The sequence below is a fragment of the Sorghum bicolor genome, chromosome 9 (genome assembly GCF_000003195.3).
Source record: "Sorghum bicolor cultivar BTx623 chromosome 9, Sorghum_bicolor_NCBIv3, whole genome shotgun sequence".
In the NCBI taxonomy this organism is placed as follows: Eukaryota; Viridiplantae; Streptophyta; class Magnoliopsida; order Poales; family Poaceae; genus Sorghum; species Sorghum bicolor.
Window position 1 is genome coordinate 53,194,968 of NC_012878.2, and position 24,538 is coordinate 53,219,505.

Consider the following 24,538-nt stretch of genomic DNA (forward strand, 5'->3'; position numbering starts at 1 on the left):
CCGTCGTCCTTGCGCCGTTTTCCGGCAAGTTTGGAGCTTTCCCCCGCGCCAGATCTGCTAAGGGACATCTTCCCTTCCCTCTCCTCGCTCTGGTTTCCTTCCTTGCGAAGAAATTAGGGTTTGGGGTAAGTTCTCTGCTCTATCTCCCAAGGTGCTCGAGCCTTTGTGTCCATGGCTTTCGATTTAGGATTTGATTCCAATCTCAATGGTCTTCTCGTTGCAGCACCTCTAGGAGAAGATTCGTGGTCTCTGGAGGTTTCCGATCGCGACTTTTTAATCCGGAACGCGTCTCGTCAGTCGATCGTAAGTCGTTCGTGCCCGTGTCTTATCTTTTCTTGCGACCCTTAGGTTTATCTCATCTCTAGTCGATATGTTTGCTTATATAGACCCTATCCTGTCAATTTTCTGCAGTGCATTGTTCCCCTTTGCCAGTCTTTTGTACGTCGGACGCTTGATTTGCTATGGCTCGTACCAAGAATGTTAGCGGTCCGACAGCTGGCTCAGGAGGTTCTCCAGGAGGTGATGGTGGAGGTGATCCTCCCCGTCGCCTGTCAGCGGCAGAGAAGGGAAAAGGCAAGAAGCTGGCCACCAAGAAGCGGAAGGCCAGTGACAGAGATGCAGAGGTCGCAGAGGCAGTTGCAGCAGCGGCTGAGGCAGCCGAGAGGGGTGGTCGCTCTGGTTCTCTGAGGATCGGTGATGATCTTACGCCGCGTCAGAGGCGTGCAGTGCTTGAGGCAGAGGCTTTTCATGGATCCCCTCCAGGCACCGTGACGATTGGAGGACAGAGGGTTAGGCTTGTGGTCAGGGATCCAGCTCAGGAGGATCTAGACACTGAGACAGAGACCCAGGCAGAGGATCCAGCACAGGAGTAGGAGCAGCCACTCAGGAGGTCGACTCGTGCTCGCACCCAGGCCGTTCCTCGGACCGGCACGCCGGGTCAGTCCACTTCCACAGCTCATGCCACACCAGCGAGAGGTACACCAGCTTCACGCCCGAGGCCAGTCAGGATCCACAGGGATCTTTCTCTTGTGTCAGCTAGAGAGATCCAGCAGCTGAGGTTCGTTCCGTTTCCCACCTGGTTTCCAGCTGCCAGGGATCCTAGAGCCGGTGCCAGGTTCTACACAGTCATCCAGGAGGACATCTACGAGGCACTGGTTCGCTCTCAGGCTCAGTTCGGGGAGCACAGAGTGATCGACCTGGAGATACTGGGGAACGTGGTTGGAGCTGATATTCGTCAGTATTTTACCTACCTCCACGGATTTCCAGAGTTACTAGCACTCCCCGGCACTTACTGTGAGCAGTGGGTCAGAGAGTTCTACGCGTCAGTGTGGGTTTCTCCAGATCACAGTTATATCCACTACGCACTGGCGGGGACAGACTACAGAGTGACAGCTCAGAGGGCCCGAGAGGTGCTTGGACTGTGAGCCTCTCCCACCAGGATTCACCAGCTGTGCTACGGGAACGTGGATCCCCCTCGTCGTCCTCACGGTGGTGAGATACCACCAGTTGACTTCGTGGCTCCCTGTTTCCGTGCACCTTTTGGGGAGGGCTCCAGCAGGACAGTGGCAGACTTGACACGCCCAGCCAGGATCCTCGACTTTGTGTTGAGGAAGACTCTTCTTCCCAGGACAGGCTACAGAGACGGATTCACTCGTATGCAGCAGTGGCTCGTCGCTCACCTTATCTCCCAGACGCAGTTTGATTTGTGGGATTTGATCGTCTCCGAGATTGAGGACACCATCTCAGAGAGCTTCAGGGGCCGGCGTCAGTTGCCCTACGCACATTGGATCACCCTCCTTATACTTCGTGCTAGGCCACTGCCCCTGCCAGCTCACTTGCAGAGGGAGTTGACAGAGTCCGACACCGTCTTCCCCCACTACGACCCCCGGCAGATGTTGAGAGCGCACCACGACCTTCGCGGTGCCCCTCCTCCTCGTGCTCCACGTGGACCGGTGCCCCCACCTTCTCCTAGGGGCACCCGCAGTACAGCAGCTGTTGCAGAGACAGAGGAGCAGCAGGACGTAGCTATCGGGGCGTTCGCCGATGCAGAGGCAGAGGGCGAGTTTGACTTCGCCTCAGACAGTTCAGACGACGACTATCAGCCGCCAGTGACTGACCTTCCTCCCAGAGCTCACGACCACGAGGCAGGCGGTTCTTCGAGTGCTTCAGACCCCGCCCTGCTTGCTATTCTAGAGGGGATGAGGGCAGACCAGCGCCGTGCAGCTGAGGAGCAGGCGAGGCGTGACAGGGATCAGGCTGCTATCAATGCAGCCATGCAGGCCAGGCAGGATGAGCTCCAGCGTCAGCTTCTCACCTTTCAGGAGCAGCAGCTTGCTTTCCAGGCCCAGCAGACCGCGATGATGGCCGCCCTCATGGCCGCCTCTGGGATTCAGCTACCGCAGATACAGCTCCCAGGCACATCGTCAGTCAGGCCTCCTACTCCTGCGCCCTAGACTCAGAGCCCGTCACAGCAGCCGCTCCAGCTACCAGCTCAGAGTCAGCCGTTATCGACGCCACAGCACCAGGTCTCTCAGGGTGCTATCTCTTCAGGCTTTGAGCAGGTACCGCAGTTTACCCCTCTCCGCTCGGGTTTCACCCCTCAGTCAGCGACAGCATCACAACTTGTGTGGGACTCGCAGACAGATCCGCACCTCAGCTTCACCTACAGTGCTCTGACTGGTGACCCTACGCCTCCTCCTCTGCAGGCTCCTGCAGTCTTTACGGCGCCAGTTACCACTGCAGAGCTTCTGTCGTCATCCGTAGCGTCGTCCGAGCAGCTTGCACCGTCTACTACCGTTCCAGAGACGACAGCTACAGCGACCGAGTCCGTGCCAGCTTCGTCCGCCGGCCTTGAGCAGCCAGCACAGCCTGTGATAGCGCCAGAGCAGACCCGGACCGCTTCTCCAGCACCTGCAGCTTCAGAGGGTCACTCCACCTCCTCCGCATCGACGGCCGATAGTTCCGATGATGCAGCTCGTTTTGTGGCCGTACCGAGGGAGTCTTTTGCTCTGCCTCCTCCGCCGACTTCTTAGGTTTTTGGCGCTTGATGCCAAAGGGGGAGAGAGTGCGTTTGAGGGAGAGAGTTAGGAGTTAGGGGGAGCTAGAGAGGGAGTTTATTTTTTTGAGATACTCTTTATGTGTGCTACTCTATCATGCATCACGTTTACTTTTATGCATTGCACTTGTGTGAGATACTATGGCTATGAGACATGATTTGTGCTTACTGTGATATCTTATTGTCATGTGTTTGGCTCATATTACCTTTTGCTTCCGCGTTTCTACTCTGTTGTACTTATGAGCCTTATGTTTATATCCTGTCGTATACCACTCACATATTTGGATGCAGGGTTTTTGACTTGGTTGATATAAGCATTACTAATCCTTTTATTCCTATTGTAATATGCTTATTGAAACCAAGTCACTTTGAAAATCTCAACTCTTTTCTTACGCGAGGTTGTCATCAATCACCAAAAAGGGGGAGATTGAAAGAGCATCTAGGCCCCTAGTGATTTCAGTGATTAATGACATTATTGTTTACTATGACTAACGTGTGTTTTGCAGAGGCAAAGTCATAGGTAAGGTCATGGTATATAGGTACTCGATGAACAGGGACGTTCATGCCTACTTAATAGTGGAAATCGTTTCGGTTTTCAAAGGATGGATGGACATCGTCGAGACTAGACTAGGTCTAAGTGCCATATGGTGAAGAAGGGCACTTAGAGTAGTTTTGGACTTTGTTTTCCTTTGACCGTACTATTAAGAGGGGCTTTGATCTAGTAGCTTGACTTAGGCAAGGCTTTAGGTTTAGGTGTGGTGCACACTTGGTAAACCTAGCACTAGGCAGCTCAGAGATAGTCCTTAGATCGAGAGGAACAAACTTCGTGTTGGAGCGATCGCGTTTTGACGAAGTTTGGGTGCCCAAAGGGGCACCGGACGCTGCACCGGACGCTCTGTGAGTGCGTCCGGTGAGGTCCTTAGCCGTTAGAACAGTGCCGTGCTTAGGGTTAGGCACCGGACGCACCGGGTAGCGTCCGGTCCCTTACCCAAGGAGCTTGCAAAGTTCCCCTGAGCACCGGACGCTAGCACCGGACGCACCGGGTAGCGTCCGGTCCCATGCGCAGGGAACATGTAAAGTTTCCCCGAGCACCGGACGGTGCACCGGACGCTGCGAGTTAGCGTCCGGTGACCTGTCAGAAAGAAGAGCAGGTAGCCGTTATGTCACACCGGACGCTCGATGCAGTGCGTCCGATGCAACATAATGTGCGTCCGGTGACCCCGTTTTCAGTGGAAAACGGTTGGCCGACCTTTGGACTTGGTGGATAGTATTTATACTTCTCCACCTCGTCCATGAGACCTCTCTTGCCCATTTGAACATCAGAGAACCTTGTTGTGGAGCAAGAGAGTTGCAAGAGCCTAGAGAGGATTGAGATTTGAGTGATTTCTTGAGAGAATCCTCTTCTAGTGAATTCCAAGAGTCAAGTGTGCATCCACCACTCTCTAGTGCCTTGTTTGGGTCAAGTGAGAGTTCGTTGCTTGTTACTCTTGGTGATCGCCATCACCTAGACGGTTCGGTGGTGATTGGAGGCACGAAGATCACCCGGAGTTCTTGTGGGTGGCTCGTGTCAAGCTTGTGAGCGGTTTTGGGCGATTTACCGCGACGGAGTGTCGAAGAATCAGCCCGTAGAGAGCACTTGGTCCTTGCGTGGACCAAGGGGGAGCAAGACCCTTGCGCGGGTGCTCCAACGAGGACTAGTGGAGAGTGGCGACTCTCCGATACCTCGGCAAAACGTCGCCGAGCACTTTCTTCCACTACTCCTTTACTTTCTAGCATTTACTTTATGTTTTTACATTCTTAGAATTGCCATGCTAGAATAGGATTGGAACTAGGTTGCAAAACTTTTTATCCGGTAGCTCTCTAAGTCACACTAGGCACAAGGGGTTGAATTGGAGCTTATAGGTTGCTTAAATTTTTAGAGAAGCCCAATTCACCCCCCCTCTTGGGCATCTTGATCCTTTCAGCTACAACTTTTTCATACCACATACTTCCTTTGGTTCATTTTATCTGGCGACACACATATCAAGATTCAAACTTTAAAAACTTCAACCATTAATTAGACTAATAATTTATTAACTATTATAACACAAATTTTATATAATTAGATTTGTCAGGAATTATACTATCCAATGATTATAAGTTTATAAGCATAAATAATATAATATAAAATAAATGAATGGTCAAAATGCAATCCAGGAGACTGTGTCATTCTAACGTGCGCCAGATAAAATGGACCGGAGGGAGTATTTCACGGAAGTTTTTCACAATTCACAGCTCACAACTGCTCTTTCGTAACCAAATAGACCCACGAGAGTATTTTATTTAAATATTTTTTAAAAAAAATTAAATAACTTTCTGAATAATAATTTACAGAGTGAGTTTGAGAAAGATATTTAAAGATGCTCTAACGGCATATAGAATGCAACGGTGCTTATGGAATCTTTATATAGAGAGAAGCAAATTTTTTTTTGACGAATCTGGAGGGGTTTACACCCCTACAGGAATTTTATTGAAAACATAGAGCATCCCAAAGAGTCACTCTCTAAATCGTTATTTTCTTAGAAACTCTAAATCATTATTTTGAAAGTTATTTGAATGAAAATTACTTTCTATATAGATGATGACTATATTTGGACATTCAATTAAAGAAGTTGTTAAAGGATGTTCTCCTATCGACTAGAAAGAATATATATAAAGAGACTTTTGGAATTGCTTTTACAATGGAAGAACTGATTTGTTGGGGGCTGAGATCTAGTGCAGATGCTATACTGTAACTTAAAGCACTCGTTCGTTTTTCAGCCATCCAAAGACCATGTATGTAATCCAACGGTCCAAACTAACCAAGCAATACTTCATTCCTCCTCTGCAGGTGTGTACTATCTCGTGCGGTAGCTGATACCATAAGCGTGTTTGGTTTACATATCCAGTCACCTAAACTAGCTCGTGAAGTTTAGTCACCCTCTGTTTAGGTTGGTGGACTAAAAGAGACTAAAATAAGCCTTTTAGTCCCTTTTGGTCAAAGTGTTTGGATCTAAAATGACTAAAAAGTGAGACAGTCTCACTAAAAGGTGGGCTTTCCCATTTAGTAAGGATGACTAGTTGGCTAATACACTTTTAGTCCATTTAGTTATCTGCCAAAAAATCCATTTAAGACCTGCCAAATAATTTTAGCTAGCTAAAATTTAACAAGAGGAACCAAACAGGTAGTGTTTAGATAAAAGTGACTAAATGAGACTATATTTAGGAGGTGAGGAGTGAACCAAACATTAGTAAAGATAAATGGATTTTTTAATTTGTGGCGTGAGAAAGAAAACTCAATAGCATTGCGCGCAATGAGATCACAACCATGGTGCGTTATCTTCGCCTACTTTCTCCGTTCGTTAGAGCTTTAATTCTTAGAGTTATTTTAAGTCAATTTTTTAAAATTTTAACCAAATTTCTAGAAAAAAACGTTTAGATTTATAGTACCACAAATTAGTACCATTAAATTTATTATAAAATAAAATACTCATTTTATGTTATAGATATTAATGTTCTTTTCTATAAGTTGATCAAACTAAAAAAAATTGATTGACATGAATTCAAGGAATTGAAGTTTCGAGGGAGTATTCTGCTACAGTCTAGACTGCAACAACAAGTCAACGGTCCATATGTTGCACGCTGAACTAGCTGGTTTTTGGCGTGCTCGATCGATGCTCGAAGTTCGGCCACTTCTCATGGGACTCAGATCCAGCCTTTTAATTAGCTCGGACTCGGAACGTGCCGCACCGGCGGATCCAACACCACGTTTTCTGACTTTGACTGATCGATGCATGGTTTTGGTGGCGGTGGATCGATCGAGCTAGCGATACGTCGTACTGACTTGACTTGACCTGGTACAAGAAACAACTCCGTTACGAACGAACGAAACAAAATCGTACGCCAACAGGGTCAAATCTGCTCGCATTCCTTTATTATTTTCCCTCCCACACACACATGACTCACGGCTGGTTAAATAAAACACAAGAGTTCCAATTCCGATCAATCAAAAAAACACACAAGACGACCTCTGGCCTCTCAGGTCTAGTCTAGTCCTGTGTGGCGACGGAAAAAAAAAAAGAGGTGTTCCTCTCGGACCGTGTGGACCCTGCCCGGTGCCCGGCCCGTTTATAATAGAGCCGCAGCCCCCATGCCCATGGACGCGAAGCAAAGCAACAACGCGCGCAGAGACGACCGAACGCGCCGCTGCTTATTCCGATCGATCCGCCGCCGGCGCCCGGCCGGCCCCGCCGGAGGAAACTCGTTTACTAGCTTCCAGCATCGCCACGACGACGAGTCCGTACGTCATCGGCTTGATCGATCGATCGCCATCTGAAGAAGAAGAAGAGGTGGGGAGCTAGCTAGGATCGGAGCAAAGAAAAGACTAGCTAGCTTGGCATGGAGCTCATCATCAGCTTCGGGCCACAGGAGCAGGTCGTATGGCCGGCTTCGGTTCTCGCCGGGATCGCCATGTGCGCAGCTGTAAGTCATCGGCCATTGCCATCTAGCACAGTACATCGATCTGCTAATTTAGAGTCAGACGGAAAGTACCGTTCGCTGGTTTATTGTAGAGAAAAATACTGTCGACTCACAGAAAAAGTACAGCTTATAATGGGAGGGTACGGTGGCGCCTGGCCGTTCAAAGGTTTTCGCGAGCGTGCGATCTTCGATTCATGAATCATGATGTATCTCTGTTTGCTGAAAAAAGCTAGCACAAAACTGACAGGAGTTTGCTTTAGTGTGTTTCTACCCGTTCCACTGAATTAAGAATTAACATGTGCTAGCTCCTGTTATATTCTCGCAGGTATACGACTTGACTCGCCAAGTTAGCTCTCGGTGCTTCAAGGGGTATGATGGGCTAAACGAGATGCATAAAGTTGAGTGGAACAATAGGTCAGAGATTCTTATTTACAAGACCTATACCTTTTTCACACGTACACTATTATTTCTACTGAGAAATATACATACATATATATTCTCGTCAAACATCCATTGCATATATACTTATCTCTAGATATATCCATTGTGCATGCTAATTACTAATAATTATGCATGCATGCATCTATTTCCATGTTTTCAGGGGATTCTCTACGTTCCACGCGTTGGCTGCTGCGGCGGTCTCCTTCTATCTGCTGCTGCTATCTGACCTTTTCAGCGAGGACGGCGGTCTCATAGTAGACAGAAAATCATGGCTATCTGATGGCATGTTCGGGGTAAGTTTACAGGATGGAGAAAATTAAACTGCAAGACCAAGGGATGTCCCAAAATATTTGTTCAGAAGAAATGCATTATTAGATGTCCAATTCAACCCATTGTATGTTTTCTCCTTCCTATAGGTCTCTCTTGGCTACTTCTTGACAGACTTGGCGATGATCCTGTGGTATTTCCCTCGCCTAGGCGGAAAGGAATATGTAAGCAATTTTATATTGTCACCATACATACATGCATATACAGTAATTAATTTTTTTTTGACCAGCATATACAGTAATTAATTAGAGATGAGTTTTTTTCTCCTCTGTGTTTTAAACCATACCTGACAAGAATTAATTTGTTCTGGTGGCTCACGCTGAATGTTCAGCTCTTGCACCATGGAGTTTCCATGTATGCAATCTCTCTTGCCCTGTTGAGCGGCAAAGGCCACTTCTACATCCTCATGGTCCTATTCACTGAAGCAACCACTCCCTTCGTGAACCTTAGATGGTAATATTCAGTTCAGACACTGTAAATCTCCAGCTACTGATGACGCTAGCTCAGAGCGTCATGGATTAGTTCCTACCGGATGTGCCATGTTTTTTTTTCCCTTGCAGGTATCTGGATCTTGCAGGCCGGAAGGGTTCTAAGCTTTACTTGTACAATGGACTAGCGCTGTTCGTCGGATGGCTGGTATGACCTGCTAGTTCTGGCTGCTCCACTTCTGAACTTCTGATACCAGAATTTCTTAATATATAGCAGCAAGCATTCGAGTCCATATGTGTGATTGTTCATCGACCTCATGCGTGGCAATGCAGGTTGCTCGGGTCATATTGTTCGTGTACTTCTTCGCTCACATGTACCTGCATTTTGATCAGGTAATTCGTGAATCTAAAATTGTTTATCCGGTTGTAGATTCAAAATGAAGCAGGCTTATTAACTTAGTCATTGTTGCTGTCATGGTGTTTTACATTTCCAGGTGAGGACAGTGTTCCCGCTGGGGTTCTACAGCATGCTGACGGTGCCGCCGTTGCTCTCCCTGATGAACCTCGTCTGGTTCTGGAAGATCTGCAAGGGGATGGTGAAAACTCTCTGCAAAACGAAGCAGAGTGTCAGTGCAAAAACGGATTAGGCTGTAGCAACTAGCAACGGAGATTTTATTGGTGACCTTTTTTAGAGTAAAAGCTAAATTGCTTTACCGTTTTTTCGGAGCCTCCTTCAATTCAGGAGAAAGCGATTGTTTCAGTGATGTTCAGTAAGAAACAGAAGCAGGAGTGACAGACCTGCTCGTGCATTTTCCTGTGGGCCGTGGACCGTAGCGTCCGTGATCTTTTAAATTAGATATGCTCATGTGGAGTCTAACAAAATTAGTTTTACTATTTTATAATTTTTGTATATTACTATGGTTTTTCAAAAATTTAGCCAAAATAAATAAAAAATAAAAGATAAAACCTTACTATCTATAACAAAATGTATACTAAAGCATACTATATTATATATTTACTGTTTAGATATACTCATGTGAAGTCTAACAAAATTAGATTTTTTATTTTTTATTTTTTCTGTATTACTATGATTTTTTAAAGATTTAGCCAAAATAAATAAAAAGAAGAAAAAACAAAACCAGCGTCACGGTAGCAAAACCATCATTCTATGTAGCAAAAACGTCTCTAAAACTGCTATAGAAAGATAAAATGCACGGTTTGAAAAGTTAAGAGAGATGGTTTATCCTTTGATTTGAAGTTGAGGGAAAAAAAACTTAGAGGAAGAAATTAGACTTTTACCTACAATTTTCGGCCTCCGTGTTTCAGCTTTTCGTGGCCCACTTTCTCATTTCCTGGCCTGGGTCCAACAAACCGCTTGGCCCAGCTCGCTTCGCCCGCCTCCCGCATGCGCCGGTTCAAAGGCAGAGTGTTGGGTGGAGGGGTGGCGACCTGTTTTTGCTATGAGAGGCAGACATGAGAACAAATCCGGGCAAATCCGTAGATGGACAGATCAGGTCGCCACAAATATAAAAAAATAGATCAAAATGCATTTCAACTTGTTTGACAGACTGGTGAATCAAATACAAGATGACATTTGGTCAAAACCCATATTTCATAATATTTTTGTGATGAAACTGCAAGAGCCGTGGCTCCTACAGTGGTTTATATAAAAATTAAAAATGTCTCTGGACAACGAAGTTCAAAACAAGGAGAATCAAGAAACATAAAAAGAGACAGAAAAGATAAACAAAAGGGTAACGTTTACAGAAGACTTTGCAGCCATAAATTAAAGCTTTGGGCTGATCTTGAATTGTCTCTTGATGACAACTCCTTTGGAAAGCCTTGCTGTTTTCGAGACTTGGCTGAATCCTTATGAAGATTATTGGATCATAGCAATTATGTTCATAATTGTTATTTGCTTATTACTATATGCACCTAAAAGGTTGCGCATTAACTTGGTCTCACTTTACATAGGGTTGATTTTCCTGAACTTAGTAATTAGTTTATACTTGCTGCAAGAGTGCCAAGCTAACCAAACTTTGGCTGAAAATTCTGATTAGCAAATCTCTAACTACTACAATGACACTACTTGATAACAACTCTCACATTTCTAAATTATAAATTATAAATCGTTTTGTCTTTTCTTTAGATAGACACACAATGTATATATCTAATAAGCTAAAATGACTTATATAATTTGGAAAAGAAGGAGTATTTTACATTAACTACTTGTGTGTACTAGGAATCTAACGAAGCGGACAAACCAATCATGTTCCTGACAATAATATATGTCAATAGGAGAAGCGGATTACGTTATTACGTAGCATATATATATGCTAAACAACGCTTGATGGTCGATGACCGGGAGCATGGATGATGAGCAATAATGCGTGCGTAACAGGTGATGATGTGCAGCGGATGGAAGCACTCACTGTCGTCCGATGTATGCATGTATATTATACGTGCAATTAAAATAAGCACCATATCCAGCCATCTTTGACGCGGCGTCGTCCGCCGGGCGATCGAGCGAGGGAGCCCCCCCAGCCAAATCCCAGCATTACGCTGCTTGTCGCTTAGTCAAGCTCGCTTAGCGGATTAGCACGTCCAAAGCTTGCTCTGTCGGCGCTACATGTGTCTACCTGGAAGGGAGTCATCGGTCATGCGCATATGCAAATTTCGATTGCGATGTTTATTGGCTTGATTACTGCCATATACTACCGAGATAGTTTTGTTATCACAATCACGCGTCTATTATTTTGTTTTGTTATTAACATAGAGTCCACAGGCCATCGTGTGTATCAGGTGTACCAATATTGGACGATATACTATATATCTTCACATCATAAATACTGATACAGTACATATCCAACCATCAAGTCATGGAGACTTCGAAAGAGACGATATGACCAATGCTGGAGCTTGGATTTTGGTTCTAATACCTACCCATCACCGGCTGTACGTTTTACGTGGGCTGTGTCTAGCTCTGTACGTATGTACGTAATACTCCAGTACATGCACATATATATGTGAGTACTAAGGGGGGAGTTTGGGACTGCTCTGCTCTACGTTTTTCAGCTTCGCTCCACGTTTTTTAGCCAAACGGTTTCAGCTCCACGCACTCAGTTCGAGAAAAAAGGGTGGAGTTGTGAGAACACCTAAAGAGAGGTACTCCACAAACTCCAGTTTTTTGTGGAGCTGCTCCACAGTGGAGTTTGTGGAGCAGAGTTTGTGGAACAGTCCCAAACACCCCCTAACTCCATCCACAAAAGAATACAATTCTCGGATTTTGAGGAGTCAAACAGTCTGAATTTTGACTAAATTCATATTAAAAATATAAATAATTTGTATACAAAATAGGTATTATTAGATTAGTTATAAAATATATTTTTATAACAAATTTATTTGAAGACGTAAATATTAATACTATTTAATATAAAATTGATCAAATTTTAGCTTAATTAACCGATACAAATACCATAATTATTGTGTGTGTGTGTGTATATATATATATATATATATATATATATATATATATATATATATATATATATATATATATATATATATATATATTGAACCGAGGGAGTACATAGATAGATTGGCACAGGCAGTCGATAGTTTTTAGGTGTTACGCGGAGTAGGGTGCTGGCAATTCATCTGGCATGCCGCTGGCCAGTTAATTAGTTTGGTCACCGGCCGGCACGGCCCGGCCGGGTGTGTATCTAACTAGGCTCATATATCCAGATTTGTTTCTTCTTACCGGCTGCTTGCTCGGGTTGTATCTCTTGCATGCATATTGTGTGCGAACAAAAGGGCACAAGGCAAGCGGTAGCCATCAGCTTGATCGATCGGCTTTGTCAGCATGGATGATTCTACCGCGATCGAAACCGGCGCGCGGTGTGCCAATCTGATCCACCGTGTGTCACATAAATATGTATATATGTATCTATCTAATTATATATGATAAACGCATATATAGCCTTGTCACACAGCTGCATGCAGGTTTTCTTCTTACCGGGTCAAAGTATATATAGCAAATAAATCCTTATTAGCTAGCTTCTCGCTTACTGCATGCTTAGCACCTAGAAAACGATAAGTTTGACATTTGGAGGCAGGAATGAGCGCGACGTACATTACATACAGCTTCACGTCATCAATCGCGGCCAATTAAGTAAACAGGCCATCAAGCTAGCTACACCTAGGACTAGGAGTACCAGAGAATATAGGATATACTGTACACTGCATACTCTCTCTATATAGAATTTAGATATCATTTTGACAAAATTTGGGTCAAACATTGGTAATATAAATCATCAATAACTTTTAAATTGTTGAGTTTACAAATATGAAAATTATATGAATAGATTTATCTTGAAAAATACTTTCATAAATATATATATATATATATATCATTTTTTTCCTAAATATTTTTATAAAAATAAGAGGTTAAAGTTATGTTTTGGAGATTGTGTCGCTGTCCTAAACGACATTTAAATCCTATACATGGGGAGTACATGGGTACGGTGCACTAGTCATCATCGATCCTACCATTGGCAATTTGTCATCTATCATGTTGATGTTTAGGCATTTTTAGTTGCTATATACAGAATTTAGCTAAAGTTCATCATTGACATTATGAGAAGGATTCTTCTTTTACTCAAGTTAAATTTTAGAATCTTCTTCGTTGTTTTATTTTTCATATCACCATGCATAAACGGTTGTATAGTATAAAAGTACCATTAAAAAAAGACATTTATTCGCCCTTTGTTCCAATATATGGATCTCAAATTACAACTAAAACTAAACCACGCTAACTAGTACAGCTTAATTTGTGTACTTCTTGTTACCTGGGTACTAACTTTTTTTTTTTGCGGGAACAGCAGGGGAGGCCCCTAAGAGCATCTCCAACAACTTGGTAAATCAAGTTGCTATTCTTATAAATTTGACAAAATCACAAAAATATCTCTCCAACAACTTGTTAAATCAATTTGCTGCTTATCAAACTTTCTATCCACCGGTGCCGCGTGCGGATATTTCCGCACTGCGACGCGACTTGCTATCGCGCGCGGACGGAGTCTCGCGGCCGCCCGCTGCTTGCGCTCGCCCTCGCCCCGCTGCTCGCCCTCGCAGCCCGCCCTCGCCCACGCCTCGCAGCTCGCGACGAACCGCGGCGGACGAACAGCTGACAGCGGTGGACGACGGCCCGCGCAGCTCGCCCTCGCCCACGCCTTGCAGCTCGCGACGAACCGCGGTGGACGACGGCCCACGCAGCTCACCCTCGCTCCACTGCTCGCCCTCGCCCTTGCCGCTCGCGACGGACGGCTGCCGACGGCCCGCGCAGCTCGCCCTCGCCCCGCTGCTCGCCCTCGCCCTTGCCCTTGCCGCTCGCGACAGACGGCTGCCGACGGACGGCGGACGGCGGCCCACGCAGCTCGCCCTCGCCCCGCCGCTTCGCGAGGGACGGTGGCAGATGGACGGCGGACGGCGGCCCGTGCTCGCCCTCGCCCTGCAGCTTCGCGACGACGGTGGCAGATGGACGGCGGAGCGGACGGAACAAAGACGATGGGATCGAGACACAAATAGATTACACTTTCCAGACTTTTCTAAAAATATGACAGACACATAGAGTTATAGATATGTCCTTGGTTGATTTCAGGAAAGTTCAGGGACTAATCTGCAAAGTAGTCTGGTTGCGTTAATCAAATTGGAATAGCAAATTGTTGGAGAGAACACTTTTTTCATTTGCCAAACAAGATAGTAACTTGCCAAATCACAAGATTTGACAAGTCAATTTTACTAAGTTGTTGGAGATGCTCTTACAACTTAGAATATAAGGCTTGCAAAGCCCAAAGGCAGAAAAAAAAAGAACATTAAGGTATATTCTCTAACCACAATTCTAGAAGAAGCTTTACAGTACTTTGCTTATCCTTGATGCAAACCAGGCTGAGCTCATTTTTAAAATCATCTATCAAGTGTAAACGCTTGTGCCACCAAAGATAGTTTTGTTTCTAGTTGTCCAAATGATCCAGCACGAAGTTATGATGATCTGCAGCTGCCAAAGTTGTTTCTAGCTTCAATGACCATGTCTAGAACCTGGGTTCTAACTTGTTTAATTAGGGTGTGTTTTTGGTAGTGATTCTACTGTTTCTAGAGAAGAACTATATGGACAATCTCTACAAAAAGATTATTTTTTTAACGCAACTACAAAAAGGTTATGGGGTTTTAGAGTCAGAGTTGGAAAAGACTTATAGAATTTCTCCACTAAAACTATAAACCAGAAAATTCTTCTATTTCACAGGTGAATCAGGAATCAATTTCTCTCTAAGATTCTTTTTTGAAGAACCAAATCTCTGCCTAACAGACCTAATTTTCATCATTATTCTTTTTTTCATAAGTCGATGGGGGAGTGTGTGGGGGTGAGAGAGAGAGAGAGAGAGAGAGAGAGAGAGAGAGAATCCCCCACCTGGATGATATATTGATGATTGGCTCTTAAATAGCCATTTGGTTTTTGTTGGTGCTAAAAGTACAATGGACTAGCTATTACAGAGCAAAGTGGCAATGTTCCTATCATCTTGCGGTACAACAACTGCATTTGTGTTTGATCTTCATTAATATTCCCTCCATCCTAAATTGTAAGTCATTCCAAGAATCTTGGAGAGTCAAACTTTTCTAAGTTTGACCGAATTTATATGATAAAATAATTATTATTATGATACCAAATAAGTATCATTAAATTCTTTCTTAATTATATTTTCATAGTATACTCACTTTACGTTACAATTTTTAGTATTTCTCTCTATAATTTTGGTCAAACGTAAAAATACTTTGACTCTCCAAGATTCTTGGAATGACTTACAATTTGGGATGGAGGGAGTACATGAAAATCTGGTGCCAATAATATTATATATGTTCTACTAGGTGGCCCTGGAAGAGCCCCAAATTATAACAGCTATGGAACACCACATTTAGATAAGAAGTAGTAGTAAACCATGATTTCGTTTCGTGTCAACAAGAGTGGTTACTTTGGTTTTATCAGACATGTCAATTATTTATGCTTTGTCATTAACCATGAAATCAGCACACAAATGAAATGAGGCTGCAAAACTATGTGCATTAGGTTTTTTTTTATAATTCCAAGACATTAGTACATATTAGCACTCTAGAAAAAGCATCCAATCACTTCAATTGATTTTTAATCGCTGTCTCTCCTTGTGGGAACCTAGAGTCCTAGTGGCTCGGTTTCGATTTTCTCTGTGTGCCCAAGTGTGAAATGTAGTCTTATATATCTCTAGAACTTAACAAAGAAAGAGGAACCTGCCATGCATTTTCCTTTAAAATTTTGCATATCACAACAATGACATGATTGTGACAACTTCCAAGTTTGAAGTGTCGTTGTCAAAATTTTTAATAAACTGATAACTACATGCATACATACACACCTAAATTCTTTAAGGGAAAAAGAATTAAGAACAGAAGATGAATTTCTCTTTGAATTTCTGGAGCATTCCACACTCCACATACACAGGGCATGCAGCTGCTTAAGTTTTCAGTTAGGTTGGGAACTAGTAACACAATACCGGAGCTTAAGCCTTAAGCAAAACCCCAGATAAACAATGATTAACCACAAGCAAGCAGCTGAAAGTGCCGGCCAAGCCTAACAACCAATCTGAATGCATATTAGAGAATCATCAAGCTGATGTTTCGCAGATTCCTGCCGTGTACCTTCTTCTGAAACCGCCACTAGCTCCCGGCTGGTTTGACACGGTCTTACTCTTGGACAGTCCATATATGCAATTAGCCATTGCTCTATTTGCTCCCTTCTCTCTCCAACTATGCAAAAAGCAAAACCCTAGCTGACTGACCCATCATTCACCTAGCTAGCTCATGAGTGCAGGAAGAGGCTCAGACATGCAAGATTCTCTAAGCTTGATGCAGTTTCATGATCCGTACCTCTACAGCGGCAGCGCTGGGAGCGCCAACCTGCCACTGTCACACCCTTTCTCGCCTCATCATCACCAAGGTTTTGTCGATAATTGCACTGGCAAGGACGTGGCAGAGTTCGTCGACCCGGCGACGACGACGGCGGCGGAGGTAAGCAGCGACGAGCAGGAATTGGCAGTAAGCAAGGAGGTCTCCGAGGGAGGAGGTGGTGGCGCGGTGGTGGTGGAGGTGGAGGAGCGAAACGACGCCACGACGGCCAGGGGCGGCGAGTTGGAGGCTCACGGCGTCCGGATGATCGCGCTGCTCATGGAGAGCGCGGTGGCCGTGTCGGTGGGCAACCTCGCGGACGCCAACAGCATGCTCCTGGAGCTGGCGCAGATGGCGTCCCCGTACGCGTCGTCCTGCGGGGAGCGTCTCGTGGCCTACTTCACCAAGGCCCTGGCGGCGCGGCTGATGAGCTCGTGGGTCGGCATCTGCGCTCCGCTGGCGCCGCCGTGCGCCGCCGTCCACGCCGCGTTCAGGGCCTTCTACAACGTCTCGCCGTTCGCGAGGTTCGCCTACCTGGCGTGCAACCAGGCCATCCTGGAGGCGTTCCACGGCAAGCGCCTGGTCCACATTGTGGACCTCGACGTGGTTCCGGGCGGCGCGCTGCAGTGGCTCTCGCTCCTGCCCGCGCTGGCGGCGCGGCCGGGCGGCCCGCCGGTGCTCCGCGTCACCGGGTTCGGCATGTCGCGGTCGGCGCTTCACGACACGGGCAACCAGCTCGCCGGGCTCGCGAGCAAGCTGAACATGCCGTTCGAGTTCTACGCCATCGCGAAGCGGCCCGGGGACGTCGTCGTCGGCGCCGCGGTGGCGGACATGCCCAGCAGGAGACCAGGGGAGGCCCTCGCCGTGCACTGGCTGCGGCACGCTCTGTACGACGCGGCTGGGGACGACGGCGCCACGATGCAGCTGGTGCAGTGGCTGGAGCCCAAGGTGCTGACGCTGGTGGAGCAAGAGCGAGCAGGAGCGGCGCCCGGAGACGTCGGTGGCGGCGGCGGCGACCACGGCCACTTCCTGGACCGATTCGTCTCCGCGCTGCACCACTACTCGGCGCTGTTCGACTCGCTGGGCGCGTCGCGGCCGAGCGAGTTGGACGCGAGCAGGCACCTGGTGGAGCAAGGCGTGCTCGGCAGAGAGATCGGCAACGTGCTGGCGGTCGGCGGCCCGTCGCGGAGCGGGCGGGGCAAGTTCGGCTGCTGGCAGGAGGAGCTCGCCCGGCACGGGTTCCTACGAGCCGGCGGTGTGGGGCGCGCGCAGCTGGTGGCCGGCGCGTGCCCGGCGGGACTAGGCTACACGGTGGCGGACGACCACCACGGCACGGTGCGGCTGGGGTGGAAGGGCACCCCGCTGTATGCGGTCTCCACGTGGGCATGGTGCCCCTCGCCTCACGGACAGGCACACCGTTAACCCGAATCAGCAGCCCCAGTCGCTTTATTAGTACCGGTGCACTGTGTGATAAGGTGCTACGCACCAAACGGGTCCAATCCAATGCCACGCTAGAGTGGTCACTTACAAGTGGGCCTACATAGTCACATGTGCGAAGCACAGTGGCTGCTGGGCCGACTTGTCAGTGGCCAGTTCTGGTCAGTGGTTGCTTTTACATGTATCATGTTTGTTTGGCTCCAGTATAAATACTTTCCAATCTCGATCGATCGGATTGGATTTAGCATTAGGAAAATGCAAAAGGGTCGTACCTGAATTTTGCAGTTCGGATAAATGAGGACCTGATGCCTGCATGGCTGCAACTGGCTCCAGTTTCTTCATCGTGCGTTGAAGATCTGTACAGGTAGAGGCAGGCAGGCATTTCACATGTAAATAAGATAGCTATATAAGCCCAGCAAAGATACTGAATAATTCATGTCAATTGCATCAATGTATCTGTGGACCAACTGCCCGGACGGGAAAGAGGAAACCTGTTCCTCTGGGGCTTCAGTCACCAGCAGGCGAGCCTTGCCTTGTCAATTGCACCAATGTTTATATGCGAGTAAAGCCTTGTCGATTGCATCGATACATGTGCAAGAACACCTGCTTACTCAACTTCAACTCCAGTCCCTAGTTTAACTTAGGTCAGAGGAGACTTATCCCCGGGCAAGAGGGCAGGGTGGCAATAGATTACAATATGTACCCCACTCTACATTCTGGAAAAAATGAATATATATTCTACCACCCAAAAGACTCGCCAAACTAACACATCCCTCAACACCAAATTGTGATGTTGCTCTGCAACCCAAAAACTTTTCCAGATCTAACTGTACATCTATCAGCGAATGATTATGGCAGCCTGTCTGCATAAATTCACAGCAAATTTCCTACGCAGCTCAGTAACATCATGAGCAATCAGGATTTGTACGGTGGAGCTCCCCTCAGATAGAATAAATGCTTCTATCTATGCGTGTCTCTTGCTATTTTTGCAGAACATTGCCTGCCATGCCTTGAAAACTGGAGCTTCGGGATGTAAAAAAACTCAAAACCTTGCATATCATGGGTTCACATTGCAATCAATCATAAACGGATCATCCCTCGGCAGGTACTTCTTCCAGTATTTCCTGTACCGGCGTATCCCAAGTTCCAACCAGGGTTTCATGTTGCCATTGTAGTGCAATATGGCAGCTTTCTTTATAGCACCATGAGTGAGTCCATAGTCATGACCCAGACCAAATTGGACCCACTGGCCTTCAATAGGATGGATCAGATCTTGAAAAACAAGTAGACCTGCAGGTAGTGTTGCAGCTCTCCAGGAAGCTTCTGACTCATGTTGCATCTGTTAAAGGTAATACCAAAACAGCTTTGTCAGATCAAGAGTTTACAAACTCCTGGTTTAACAAGTTAAACACATAAGCATTAAAGAAGCGGGCTGGCTAACTTCTAGCAACCACAATATGCTACTGCCTACTTGAAGCTAGGAAACTAAAGTGTAAGAGAGGTTATGGCTCTAGAATTTTAAATTGATTTAAGGGGTACAGAGTACACGCATATATATAGGCCAGGCTTTGGATTGGTTTATGGAAACATGACCAATCACAGATATCCTTGCCTTGTCTCTAATCATCTAATAAATATACAAGAGGTATAAGCTATAGCCTTTGGCCCAAAAGGCTCAACCGAGCCTGGTCTAATTACTCTAACATAAGGAAAGCGATTACTGATGCATCCATTACAAATAATTGAAAATCCCACAATTGAAATATACATGAAAATGGCAACAGTTAATTATCGATATTAAACTAACCTTCTTTTGTATCCGCTGATGAATTCCAGTGACATCATGTTCCCTCCATTTATCAAGATCAATAACAGTCACCCCAGACATCCATATGCACGAACTGGAATTATAGGGGAAGTCATGCAAGTATGCCCTGAGTTGATCGAATCTTACTCGACAAAACTGGACAGCACCAATCACTTTTCCTTTTAGGTCAAGGTTCCACAGGAGCGACAAGTCTCTCTGGACTATAGTATCATCTTCCAGGACGATGACCCTTTTAAGACTGCTAAAGAATTCAGGAAGCACGAACAAGGAGTGCCCAAACATTGAAATATATTCAGTTCTCCGAAGGGTGTTTAGCGTTGGAGCATTGCTATGGGAGGTGATGCGGAACTCCTCAGATATTGATAGTTGTTCAACTTTCCCATTAACCAAATTCTTCAGTTGAAAATGCTCAAAATTAAGGACATTGACAGTAGCTCCCTTGTAAGCATTTCTGATGAACCAGTTCTTAAATGCATAGAAGTTCTGTGGATCAGTAACAAGATGGAAAACCATATTTACCGATTCCTGCAAAATTATGAGTGAGTGAAACTATGCAGACTTTCAAAAGAATAATAGTACAACATAGTATACAATAATATACCTCAGAATTTATCACAGTTGAGTTGACAGTCATGGCTGATGCAAGAAGGTTGGTGGAGAAAATAATGTAGTGCCGGAATGCAGGATTCTCAAGCTTCTCTGCGCCTGAATGCCCTATGTCAGCTGAGGACTTGAAGTAGTCAACTGTCAATCTCATTGAAAGGCAGTGGAGGCTCTTGGGTAATGTCTGAACTCCAAGCCTGTAAAGATAAGCACTCTGTCTTGCATGAAAAAGAGCTTCATCTTCGGTCATATCAAGCAACTGTTTTAGCTTTTTCTCAACATTAGTGCATTCTACGGCACATGATTTTGCTGCAGCAATTATCTGGTCCATCTTGGCCAAATTGACTCCATGACTTCAAAAAATAGCAACAAAGATTCATTATAGTGGCCTATTCAAGGAATGCACTAAAAATTGTTCTTTGAAAGTCAGATTGAATAAGATCATAAAAGAGATTGTCAGAAATATCAACTGACAAGCACACTCATACATTCAACCCAGACCACCACCATTAATGACAAACTAGCATTCCCAAAATCGCATATAGATTACATGTTCAACCAGACTACATATCAACAGTAATGAGGGTTCAAAATATGCAAAGCATATAAAACATAAAAATAATAATGTGAACTAACAACACAATCTGAGGTGACAGGCTACTGGACCATTGTGGTAACAAGACTGCTTGTCCTTGTGTATTGTTACTACCAGCCGGCGCCTCTGACTCAGGTAACGCTGTCAATAAGACAGCTTCTATTGTCTGCATATGACTATATGAGCATATCACACTATTATAATACTAGGAAGCAACAGGTGCAAAGGCAGAATGATGAAACTATAACTAGCTACAGTTAACTCAATAGCTTGCAATCGCGTTTTACAGCAATGGTCAAAAGCATCAATCCAAAGTCCAAACACTTCTACTTGAGCAAACTTCTGGTCCTTGAAGTTGGCTGTATACTTGTATTGTTTGAACAAATAAGTTATGTTACAATTCGAAGTGAAAAATGAAGAAAGTAATGTCTTAATGTCAAACTTACAATTTAGGAAGATCATCATCTGATATGGCTTCACTAAGCATATGCTCAAGTTCTTGGATATTTTGTTTCATTTCACGTGAAAGCTTTTCCATGCCGTCAAGTTTCAAAATGCTTGGATAGTAAGCTCTTGCAACAAAGAGCTGATCTTTAAGTCTCTTCACTGTAGAATCCTTCATGACCTCCTTATGTTCTACAGACCAACGACAATAGCTTCCAAATTGAACCTGGCAGAATGCTCCATTCTCATCACCAGGTAAACCTTGTTCAAAGTTGTCCTTCAAATCAATGTTAGTAATCTGCAGAAGTAGGGCTAGAAAGATCAGGCAACACGAAAATATCATTCACACCAGGTAATATATGAAACCTTTGCTTGTAAATGACACCCAAACAGATTCTGATAAATACTATCACAAGATTTCACATCTGCATTTTCTATTGGTGGCTCTTACATTGGGCAGCATAGAACATTCCAAAGTTGTAGCTTGTTGGATAGGGGGAGCTGCATATTAAATAAGTATTAGACAAAATATTGTCATTTTTCAATATTTCATTTACGAAAGTGACTGAAAAGAAACCTACCTAGATGAATTGAGATATCTTCATTAAATTTGCCAAGCTCTGGTTGGCTGCCAATAACCTTGTCAGATGGACTGCCATTTGTGTCTGTCACGACCTGTTAGACAAATAGAAAACTTATAGCAAGATAATAACAACAATGAAACAAGTGTTGATATATAAACAAGAGTTATGAGACAACATGAATCACGTTACTTGGATAATCTTCATTCCAAATAAGCATTTTATATAATAAATATTGAAAAATCACCAAAATATTGTATAGTACAACTATTTGAACAGTTACAACAATTGGTCACCCAACACAGAGGTTATATCATTATTGCTTTCCCTGTTGTAAGACAAAGCTAATCATCTAACATTCTAACACTACTGGCCAAGCCAGAACAAGCTATATTTATGCTGCATTTCAAGTAAGCCAACCAGTGAAAATTTCACAGTAATACCAAAATAAAGCAAAATGGTTTTTGATATCAAATAATCCAATGGGGATTGAATTCCAAGTTCCCACTTAAATCCCACAGAAGCTTTTAGCTTTTCTTTTCTTTCAGCGAGCTCATACTTCACACTGGTAGCCCAAAATTAATCAAGCAATAAACCCGCAAATGACAATACAAGCACCGATTCAGGAAACAGGCTGCAGTCCAGCCAGTATACCAGAGCAGACATTTTCCAGGTAGTAACAAATGCCACTAGCATGACTAGTTCTCTGCTGAGCATTATTTATAGTGGCTGCATTAGGTCATCACTAGATAATTTCTAGCACCTAAGGCAAAGGGCTTAAAAGCTCTCCCAGGCCCCAACAATCATGCATAGATTGTTACCAAGAAAATTAACTCAATCTTAACAGTAACTCACAACATTCATGAACCAAACATGAAATGCATGCATTTGATAAATGGAAGTAAAATTCTAGCCACAGAATTACTAACAGTTAATAATCATTTGAGATCTGGAGTACCAAGGAGAAAGAAGTAATACTTTAGTTGATGGCTTGCATAAATGTCAGTAAAAAGAAGTAAAGATCACTAAATCATCAACACTGAAAAATTGAGAACTGAAAGTACTTCCACTTCAACACATCCACGAGGCTTCAGCTGAAGACTGAACAAACACATGGCAGGAACTGACAACAAGCATGCTGGGAAAGTTCACGCACAAACAAATGATAATGCAATTGCAGACCTTCGAAGTAGGCGGTACAAACTCCTTCACGGTATTGTTAACTTGCGAGCTGTCATTTTCCTGGAGAAAGCAGCCATCAGTGTGACTAAATATTTTATTCCAACTGAGATCATCATTGACCGAATCTAACAAGATACGCAGTACGCACACACGCCTAACAACACCCGTCCACCCCCCACGTGATTGGGATCTTTGTAGGAATGGAACAAAAGATAACCCAGAAATGCTAGTGATTAGGAGTTGAGGAGTCCTACCTCCGACGGAACCTGCGGCCAAGTACCACCCTCGCTGCCGTCATAAACCTATACGGCAGCAATGTAGCGCAACGCTTAACAAGCACCGAATTAGAGTAAACATAAGCTATTCAGATAATCAGATTCAATCGACACTCACCGACACCGCGCTTTCGTCGACCAAGTACACTGCAGAGACCAAAAAAACCAACAGAATTGGGGTAAAAACAACGGGTAACCAGTTGAGGTGCCCCGAGATTGTGCTCGCGCCCGCGAACTGAACGGAATGCCTGGATCCGGGACGCGAGCGGAATTGCGAGGGAGTAAGAAGAAGGTAAGGTTTTGGGGGTAGGGAGTAAGGTACGGACTTGAGGGGAAGCGCGTGTGGAGGCCGAGGAGCACGGCGAGGGGCACGACGACGGAGAAGAAGAGCAGCGCCAACGCGGCCCCCGTCGCCGCCACGCACCGCCACCGACGCTTGCCAGCTGGCGCGGCGGTGGCGGCCGCCGGTCCCAGGCCCTTCATCCCGCGCGCCGCACCACCCGGAGCAACGGTGTTGGCTGGCCGACGGCGGTAGCTCTAGAAATCAGGCTGGAGCAGCGGGAAGCCGCCAGTAGCTGTGTCTTCTAGAAGGCCGCCACGGCAGTGTCCTGGAGAAGGCGGCGGCGGTGAGGGCGTCCGAACATGCTCGTGCGCGGTGTCTGGCGGTCTGGCCTCTGTGTTCGTGCGGCGCTGCAGCGAATCGCCCCCGTTTGCAAAAATTTTGCATTTTAATTATTAATTTTCATTTATTTATTCTCTTTTTTTCCTTTTTACTGTGCCTTCTTTGTGCTGAGAGCCTCGCTGGTTAGGCAACACAGCCAGCGCAAAAAATTTTAAGTAATAGGTAGACGCTAGCTAAAATATGAGCAACCACATT

General features: G+C 45.2%; 3 protein-coding genes across 3 annotated transcripts; 2 read left to right on the plus strand and 1 right to left on the minus strand.

The window, feature by feature from the left end:
- LOC8064151 (transmembrane protein 56-B) lies at positions 7,234-9,554 on the plus strand. Its single transcript, XM_002439933.2, has 8 exons — positions 7,234-7,555; positions 7,878-7,966; positions 8,154-8,286; positions 8,410-8,484; positions 8,652-8,773; positions 8,881-8,956; positions 9,082-9,141; positions 9,243-9,554. The coding sequence occupies exons 1-8, from the start codon at positions 7,472-7,474 to the stop codon at positions 9,393-9,395; spliced, it is 792 nt and encodes a 263-aa protein (XP_002439978.1). The 5' UTR covers positions 7,234-7,471; the 3' UTR covers positions 9,396-9,554.
- On the plus strand, positions 16,477-18,138 carry LOC8077020 (protein SCARECROW). The gene has a single exon (XM_002439934.2). It carries the CDS (start codon positions 16,633-16,635, stop codon positions 18,136-18,138), a length of 1,506 nt encoding a protein of 501 aa, XP_002439979.2. The 5' UTR covers positions 16,477-16,632.
- On the minus strand, positions 18,561-24,417 carry LOC8077021 (probable galacturonosyltransferase 7). Its single transcript, XM_002441235.2, has 10 exons — positions 23,988-24,417; positions 23,780-23,808; positions 23,641-23,688; positions 23,387-23,446; positions 22,205-22,298; positions 22,075-22,124; positions 21,626-21,921; positions 20,583-20,937; positions 19,961-20,506; positions 18,561-19,492 (listed from the first exon to the last, which is right to left on the minus strand). The coding sequence occupies exons 1-10, from the start codon at positions 24,142-24,144 to the stop codon at positions 19,211-19,213; spliced, it is 1,917 nt and encodes a 638-aa protein (XP_002441280.1). The 5' UTR covers positions 24,145-24,417; the 3' UTR covers positions 18,561-19,210.

Coding starts and splice junctions, on each gene's coding strand:
- LOC8064151 (XM_002439933.2), top strand. CDS start 7,472: ATGGAGCTCATCATCAGCTTCGGGCCACAGGAGCAGGTCGTATGGCCG. Junction 7,967..8,153: donor AAAGTTGAGTGGAACAATAG/GTCAGAGATTCT, acceptor CCATGTTTTCAG/GGGATTCTCTACGTTCCACG. Junction 8,957..9,081: donor CGCTGTTCGTCGGATGGCTG/GTATGACCTGCT, acceptor GTGGCAATGCAG/GTTGCTCGGGTCATATTGTT.
- LOC8077021 (XM_002441235.2), bottom strand. CDS start 24,144: ATGAAGGGCCTGGGACCGGCGGCCGCCACCGCCGCGCCAGCTGGCAAG. Junction 23,809..23,987: donor CCACACGCGCTTCCCCTCAA/GTCCGTACCTTA, acceptor TGGTCTCTGCAG/TGTACTTGGTCGACGAAAGC. Junction 23,689..23,779: donor TCGACGAAAGCGCGGTGTCG/GTGAGTGTCGAT, acceptor GCTGCCGTATAG/GTTTATGACGGCAGCGAGGG.
- LOC8077020 (XM_002439934.2), top strand. CDS start 16,633: ATGAGTGCAGGAAGAGGCTCAGACATGCAAGATTCTCTAAGCTTGATG.